Source organism: Malus domestica, chromosome 07 (assembly GCF_042453785.1).
Source record: "Malus domestica chromosome 07, GDT2T_hap1".
Classification (NCBI taxonomy): domain Eukaryota; kingdom Viridiplantae; phylum Streptophyta; class Magnoliopsida; order Rosales; family Rosaceae; genus Malus; species Malus domestica.
In genome coordinates, this window is record NC_091667.1 from 2412054 (window position 1) to 2421249 (window position 9196).

The following is a 9196-nucleotide window of genomic DNA, read 5'->3' on the forward strand; positions in this document are numbered from 1 at the left end:
GCCTTTGCTCGATTTTTTATTTATTTTTAAATTTGTTGTTCTAGGGAATAGTCTTTTTATTTTTTTTATTTTTCTTTTATTTTTCACACCTTGAGGACAATGTGTGATTTAAGTTTGGGGGTGGGAAAGTAGAAGTTTTAGGTATTTTAATTTTTGTGTCAGTTAAATTTTTTTGTTTTTAAGTTAATATCCATAGTTTATTTTAAACGTTAAAACAAATGTACATCGTGAAGATTAATCCTACCGTAAAATATTTTCTATTTATCGTTGCTTAGACACTAATTCATGAATTATACTTTGAAATTTGCACATCACACCAACATGGTTTGTGGGGAATGAGATTGAAACACTTACTTTTTGTCTAAGTGTATTTTAATTTTTGTTCTAAATAAAGTAAAGCTAGTTGTTATAACTTAAGTAATAATTGTCCCACCCGAGGCTTTGCCTAGTAACCGGGTCAGTTATGCCTAATCAGTAATGATTCTCGCATCAAACAAAAGAGTTTTGGCATGAGGCAAGGTGGTTAGTTGCTTTCGTAGCCTTTTCAGCTCGAGTTAATAAGTTCTTAGGGATGTTCTACATCTAGTGCCCCTAAAGACCTAGTGGTTTGGGAGTTATTGACCTAAAGCTTGCTACATGAGTTGGATCGAAAGCTTAAGGAAACCGACATTGCACGACCACTACTGTTACTTAAACAAAATTATTATGAAGAAAAAAAAAAGAGAAAAAATTCGAGAAAAAAAAAATGATTATATAAGTGTGAAGAATTAAATGAAAGGGGTGAGATGTAAGGGTTTCGAAGATTTCAAGGGTTTTCGAAGATTTCAAATTTTTACTTTAAGGTGTTTTCAATTCTTTTCTTGATAATAATATTTTTTTATGATTTTAATTATGAATATGCATAACTAATTCATTTTGCTAGGGTTAAACCCTAAGCCTTAGCATGAATAAGTAATTATTAAAAATTCATAGGATTGCTAGGTGATGGTGGAACCTAGTGTTTTTATAAATTGATATTTAAAACTCTTTTCTTTTATCGTATTAGTTCGGGCAAATTTACTATTTATTTTTAATTAAAATTCGTTTTTAATATTATCCAATTTCAAAATCTCTTTTCTCAATTTTTAATTTTAAGTAGTTAATTAGAAATTGTTTCTACATAAATTATTGAAATAGTCCTTGTGAAGAACGACATTGCATAAACATCTATTCTACAACAACCTTATACTCCATCTTTTCATAGGTTCTAAAAATCCTATCATACTACCTATATGTAAACCCTAAACCTGAAAGTTAAAAGAAGCTGAGAATTAAACAGTAAAATAAGTTCCTGGATCACAAACCCCAACCCCAAATATCAAAACCAGCATACCATAGGGAGTTGCGGCCTCTTAGGAACGGAGTGTATGCGGCAGAAGATCACACTATTCGAATTCGAAGACGGTCTCGCGGTGAATGGGACAGATGAATGACTGATCGAGCTGAGAGTAAGGGTGCGATTCATGGATTTATTGTCAAAATGTTTACAAAATTATTTTAGAACAATGTAATATTAAATTATTTAAAAAAAAATTGCACCCAATCAAATTGTCACATAAAATCGTTAAAACCTTAAAATTTCAAATTTAGGGATTCTACTACAGATGAGAGATAAAGAAAAAAAGATATAATGATCATGCCGTAAGACCATGTTCGTTTCTATTTGACATTATTTTTTTCTCCTTCACAGAGCAGCGCTCCCTGCCCAACCCACAACATAGTGTGGAATCTGGATCGTTTCATTGAGCACCATTTCTTTTAGATATGAAGATGTTTTGACTCTATTGTATCAAGTCATAACCTATGCCTTAGATTATGTCATGCATATGTAATGTAACATAACAAACGCATTTTAAACAAGTGAATCGAACATCGAAAGCCAAACAAATTAATTGAAATTCCCAAAAGCACAATTCGTCTGAAACGTTTACTAATAATTTCTTTCCCAAAACTTCACAACCCAACCGCTTGCTTTGCTTCAACTTGAGCAGTGGTCCCTTCCCTTTGCTCCAAAAAGTGCTTCTGCATTGCTTTGATTAGTTGATTTTCCACTAATACTTGTAGGATGGTCCAAATTAGAGGGCTGTTTATATTAATTAATCTAAAAAACCAAGTTCAAGTGATGAAAACATCACCTTAATTTGTAGCTTTAGTTGGTAGCTTCCTTTCGCATGAACCAATTAAACAATTCAGGCTCAAGTTTCAAGTTTCAAATTTTATTTTTATTTATTATAGTTTTACTGTTTTATTATAATAAATAGGGGTCCAATTCAATCCATTGACCCTCCTGAGTAATTTGGCTTCTCCTCAAACCTTACTGTTCAGGATCTAAGGACCAGGAAAATCGGGTCACGGAATAAGTTCATAGGGACCGTTTCTAACCATCTTGTTACCCTAGAATGAACATAAATCAATTAGATGGAGAAAGAGAGGCTAGAGAGTATGTTAATGAGTCTTACTTGTTCCTCTTACTGCCCAACCTGAAAGCGAACAGCTAATGAGCGAATTCAATTTGAGTGGTCCGAATTACCTGTTTAGTGAGATGTGGACAATGAAATCCGGACAGTCCCTCCCTGAGTCTTGCAGCAACAAAGGGAGAATGTATAATTTTAAAGTGGTGTTCATGTATGCATGTTACGAGGAAGGCCCTCCCTGCTGAGTGGTGGTTGAACCAATAAATTTGGTGGTTCACCGCTTGCGGATTCGACAAGCGGAGTAGCTGCTATTTAAACGAGCTCAAGTTTTATTTTTATTTATTTTATTTATTTGGTACTAATAATGAATGAAATTATAGAGGCAAAAAATTAATGAAACTATAGAGGCATTCCTTTCATTTGTTAAAGCTTATTTTTTAAATCCGATGCTTTTCTGACCAAGGTTGGCAGCCAAGCGTTACGAAAGATTATCTCTTATAACCAATATATAGTTTTAATGAGATTAGGGGTTCGATATGTCTTTAATGTGTTTGAAAATTGCACAATTTGTCCAATATATGCTTGATGTGTGGTGAACTGCACAATTGGGCCATGTTACGAGCGTTAGGCCTAGATTCTAAGATCACGGACTTAGTTATCTCACATAAATTAAATATCTACCAAACGAGACTTATAAGTTAAATATCTATTCATCGGTCAACACCATCTATGAAGAGGAATCAGTACCAGGAGACCAAATTTCACTATATGGGCACACCATCACCATATTATTCGGTCCCAATGATACATTGTTAAGTTTCTTTTCGCATGACATTGTATCCATTGATACAGAACATCACAATGGTTGTGTACATTGTAATGAAAGCCCATTGGCTCACTCAATCTCCTAATAAAAACTCCTTTTAGTCCATGCACCTTCAACAACATTTACTTCATTTTATTAGGACAATAATTGCAATGCATTAATTGGTTGTTTTAGAATAATTGATTTGGTAAAGAATTGAAGATGTTCTTTATAAAGAAATAGTCGAGTGGAAGATACATAGCATCTATATAATGCAAATCTAGAAAAGAACTCGAAAAATTATCAGTTTCTTATAAAATTATCATATAATATAACACGTACCGTTGTCGTGTCGTTTTTTTTGAACTCGTCATGGGTGACAATTGTAGTGTGGCAACATAGAATACTAAACTATATATCCAGTAGGAGAACCCTATTGGTTTGTTCTGTAGACAGGACATGTGCTAATCTCCACTGATTATCTGGTGGGGTTTTGGGAACTAAACAACATCATTGGTGTTTTATGTTGGTAATCTAGCTCTGCCTACCATATTCTCAGACTGTCCTTGTCTCTCAAGATTCATCTCATAAGAATTCAGTCAGTTTTCAGGGGGAGAGAAACTCTCTTGTAACCAAAGAAATCACGTGGCAAACATTTATTAGATAAGTAGTACACTTCTTGAATGCGCAGAAAATATTTATGAATGGTTCATGCCATTGAGATTATGTCTCATTAATAAGAGAGTTTATCTCCTTTAACAGACGAGTATTGCACTTTTAAATACGTGAGAAACATTAATTGGATTACCTGATTGTTCTTAAATAGTAGCTTAAAAACTGCAGCACAAATCATCACATATGTAATTCGGTCGTAATTCGGTCGTACCCAGTGCACAAGGCTCCCGCTTTACGCAGGGTCTGGGAGAGGTGAATGTCGGCTAGCCCATCACATATGTAACTACAAAAAAATGTTATTGACTGTAAAACTTGTTGAATCATGAAAATCGTAAATACAATTGATTGCAAATGTATTCCTAGAACTTTACACACAAATCTCTGAAAAAAAGTAAAACAAAAAAAAATGTTACAACATAAACTCAAACCCAAAACCAACTCCAAAACATTTGAGGTTTCAAAATTGCCCTTTCTCTACCTCAGTAAACTCTTTAATCTTTCTGAAACTATGAACAGAGTCCCTTTACTTCAAGGCCCTGCAGACACACCTTTAAAAAAGATGGGTGCTTCAAATGTATCGTAGCACAAAATAATGGGAAATTGCTCTGAACTTTATACTGAATTGGTATCTTCCTCTCTGGTTTTAGAAGGTTTTGCAACCCACCAAACTCTCAATCTCTTATCAAGTCCTCCACTGTACAACATGAATCCGCCACCGACGTTATTTGGTGCTGCCTGCAAGCACTTCACTGGTCCTTCATGGCCGCTAATTACCCCAACTTTACATAGCTTACCGAAAGCCTCCCTCTTCCATATGCCGATGCTCTTATCCGCCGAGCCGCTGCACAGCATCTCCCCCATCAAACACATCGACAAAACCGCCATCCCATGCGCTTTTGTTTCGCAAACCAGCTTCCAACTTACCACAAGTTTGTTTTGAACATCACCACCATTAGTACTGCAATTACTCGCTTCCCATCCCATCACAAACCCGTCAGAGCCGCCCCCATAAACCCATCTCCCATCCTCTGAAACGATCACGGAGTTAAGCGAAACATCCTTGTGCCCCTCCAGAATACCCTTCAAACAATGTGTGCTCTTCTTCTTCCCCTCTCTTCCCCAAGCTTTGATTTTCCCATCTGCAGAAGCAGAATACACAGTCCCTTTACTTGCCACCAAGCCGTTGATTGCGTCGTCGTGAGCCTTAATCGACTCTACGCACTTCAAATCCGAGATCCTCCACACCTTGAGCGTCTTGTCCCATGAACCAGAGTAAATCAACTCGTTATGGAAAGCCAAACACGATATACTATCCGCGTGTTCGATCCACAGTCGCTTGTGATGTCTCCGAGTTTGGACATAGTTACTCTGCTTCATGAACTTCCCCAAATAGTCTTTCGTTGTGGGAAGCGTGTCGACAAGCCTAAAGACATTCTCCGACCTCCGCGAAACCTTCCAAACCCTGATCCTGCTGTCCTGGTGCGCTGTAAAAACCTTGTTCCCGACAGCAACAACCGCCTTGACGCTGCCATCGCCTTGTCCGAATTTCGTGAAAGGCCTTAAATCCGGCTGTTGCCAGACTATGATGTCTTTGCCTTGTGAGGCGCTGAGGATGAATTCACCACACAAGGCCAAGCACGAAACCGAGCCTACATGTCCGGGGAGCACCGCCAACGATCGATACGAGAAGGACCCGGATAAGGGTACGCAGGGGAATTGATACTTGACATGATCTTGGAGCGAAAAGCGGCCTGAATCCGGCGGGCTGCCATCGGCCTCGCTGCTCGTGCTGCTGCTGGTGCTTGTTGCTGAGGCAGAGAGCAAGGGAGTTGTTGAGAGACGTTTGTTTTCTAACAGAGTGGAATTCATTGGATGAAACATGGTCACACAGAGAGAGAGAGAGAGAGAGAGAGAGAGAGAGAGAGAGAGAGAGAGAGAGAGAGAGAGAGAGAGAGGAGAGGAGCGGATTAGGGAACACGGATTTCTTGGTGGAAAGATTAGGGACATATACATATTTAAATGGGGAGAGAGGGGGAGGTGCAACGGCTACTTTGACATGTAGGGAAGAAAATTAATTTTAATCACGAAAACTAAAAGTAGGTTGCCATAGACATGGAGGGGACCATTCAAAACGCAGACTATGCCCTTTTCTTTTTTATTTTGACCACATACACTCTTTTAAAAATGAGACTCTTTAAAGAATTCCCGTCATTTCATGTTTTTTGCCCAATTTTCATACCAGCATTATAAAACTGTGACAAAAATATGAGTTGACAGAAAATCTATACAGAATTCCACCTTGAGAGAGTTTCCTTATCATTTCTATCGGTAAAAAAAAAAAAAAAGAATTGTAGAGCTTTTATTTGTTTATTTAATTATTTATAGATTTTATTGTGTTTAGACGGTTGTCCGTTGAACAATCATGGCATATTCTAAAATAATGTCCCTAAGCCAAGGAAAAAGAAGGGAAATTAAATATTTTCTCATGCCGTATGACGCAAGAAACAATTAGAGAGGAAAAAAGAAAGAGAATATTTCTCATGGCGCTGCTCATGTGAATGGGGATATTTGCTTCGTTTTGGACTCCATTTTAAACTTTTGAGACTATTACATACTTCCGACACTATCACTATTGAGACCACCAGGCTCATTTGATCAATGTAAATCACAGTTTTGGATCTTTTTTTTATTTATAATTTGAGTAGTTTAGTACCTCGACTGCTTCATTAGTTGGACCCTTGCTTTGTCAAATATCCTCCAATGTCTGATGGATTTGCCAACAAAAACGTACATACTTGATATGTGACACATTACCCGTCAAAGCTGGGAAAGTTGATAGCTTTGTTTCCACCATAAGCCACTATTTTATTTGTTTTTTGTTTTTTTAGTACATCAATATTTTTACATTAAAAGGGGGAAGAGTTCGGTCAAGTCACACAATATGCATCATAACTTGGTATCGAATTCGTCGTCCATGAGATTCGAACCTAACGCCTTTCATTTTCAATTGAAGAGGAATATCACCAGACTGTAATACTGAGTGACTTTAAATTTATCTGTCTGTCTTGGACCATCTCCAACCCTTGGATAATATTTTATTGTATATAAAAAAAAAGTAAATGCGAGTTTTGTTTTTCAAGTATCATGATGATTAAAGATTCGTTTTTAATTACTGTTAAAAGGAAAGTGTTATAAAAAAATGTTCGTGGATTTCAAAAAGCACTTAAAATACTTTTAGTTGAATATCAGAGTGCGCAACGAACGAGACTAACAAAAATAATAGGAATATTATTAAACTAACTGAGAATGCCGGAACGGCTACAAAACCCTAAGAACTACATTGTGAATAGCTTATTCTCAAATGAAAAATTAGCATGCTATTTATAATAAACTAACCCTAATCCTAAAAGGTAAGAAATCAAAACCCTAATGCTAATGGGCTAAGCCCAGAAAACCAAACATTCAAATAAACTAAATACTAATATTTTCCAACACCCCCCGTCAAACTCATGGCGGTATACGACATGGGTTTGCAAACAAGCAGATGCGAACTGGCTCTGTTAGGCAAACTGGTAGGCATGCAAACTTTACTTGACTTGACTTGACTGGACTTGACTTGACTTGACTGGCGAACTTGACTTGACTGGCAAATTGGTTCTTGATTCTTGATTATTGACTTGATTCTTGACTAGACTTGATTCTTGATTGCAAACTAACAAACTGGCAAACTGGTTCTTGATTCTTGACTGGCTAGTGTTAAGAGTATGGAAGAACCCGTCACTAAACGGACGAGATTTTCATATCTCAATTCTAGCAACGAACTACCACTCGAATGATCACACCTTCAAGCACTCGAGTGACCGTCACAAACACAATTCCAAACAGCTAACAACTCGTGTGGACCTAAAACAAACTTAACCATTTTTTGTCTTTGCCCGAGTGGGCCTAAAGCAACAGCATACAACCAATATATATATTTTTTTCCTTCACTTCCTTTGCTTCTATTTTCCTTTTTTTTTTCTTCTTTTTTTCTTACTCCCTTTCTGGAGGTCTGGTCTTCTTCATACCTACAAAACAAGCACAGCAGATGATAGGATGGTGCAGAAGATCAGTGAGGCCGAGAGAGTGCAATGAGCATCGACTCGATCGTGGTTTGTTGCAGCGGTGGGAGACTGCAGGGGATTTGGTCGGGTTTGTACAGGCGTGCAGGGCGAGTCGAACTGGTGCAGATGCAGTGGATCTGCAACGGGTGGTTCCAATGGTAGCGTGGTGGTGATCTGATGAGGCAGAGAAGGGATGCAGTGGCGGTGCGAAGACAAGGCGAGGACAAACTCAATTCGAGTTTGTGGTTCTCGGGTTGAGCAGCAACGGTGCAGGGAACGAAGCATCTGGAGTCGGGGATGGCAACGACAATAAAAAACTGGTGTGAGTCGATCTGGTAATGGACAGGCTGGTGCAAGTTGAGCAGCACCGATGGTACTAGCAGGCTGGGCAAATAGACGCAAACCTTTTTCTAAAACAAAACCTTATCAAAACTAAAACCGAGCAAACTAAAAAAAAAAAAACTAGCTACCAAGAACAGATTCAATCCCGAAGAATCAAACCTGCTATGATACCAAGTTGAATATCAGAGTGCGCAACGAACGAGACTAACAAAAATAATAGGAATATTATTAAACTAACTGAGAATGCCGGAACGGCTACAAAACCCTAAGAACTACATTGTGAATAGCTTATTCTCAAATGAAAAACAAGCATGCTACTTATAATAAACTAACCCTAATCCTAAAAGGTAAGAAATCAAAACCCTAATGCTAATGGGCTAAGCCCAGAAAACCAAACATTCAAATAAACTAAATATTAATATTTTCCAACACTTTTTGCAAGAAGCAATAGGGATGTGCTCCTTCTAGGAAGCATCAACTATGTGCTTCTTGTAGGAACCACTTCAAATGTTTTTTTCATGATTTACTTGCATTTTTACTAAAAATTGGTTTCAAAAATATTTTCACAAATAACGGTTTCAATCATTTTGAAAACAGTTCCAAACGAACCCTAAGAATTTGAAACGAGAGTTGAATTTAAAACACCAAAAGCACATTCATTTACTCTCTATCGTTGATATCAAATTTAATGGTCACTAGTCATCAGATGACCAAGAGAACATTTCTAATGCAATGATGATACGACAAAAAGAAGGAAAACATAAGCGTGGGGTGTATGATTGTTGAAAGTGATTTGGTTAAGCTCTAAAGCACTAGAG

The 9196-nt window shown here is 37.4% G+C and overlaps 1 protein-coding gene across 1 annotated transcript; it reads right to left on the minus strand.

The window, feature by feature from the left end:
• Positions 1–4209: 4209 nt before the first annotated feature.
• Positions 4210–5917, minus strand: LOC103409954 (protein JINGUBANG-like). The gene has a single exon (XM_008348732.4). The coding sequence runs from the start codon at positions 5812–5814 to the stop codon at positions 4546–4548; it is 1269 nt and encodes a 422-aa protein (XP_008346954.1). The 5' UTR covers positions 5815–5917; the 3' UTR covers positions 4210–4545.
• Positions 5918–9196: the final 3279 nt, after the last annotated feature.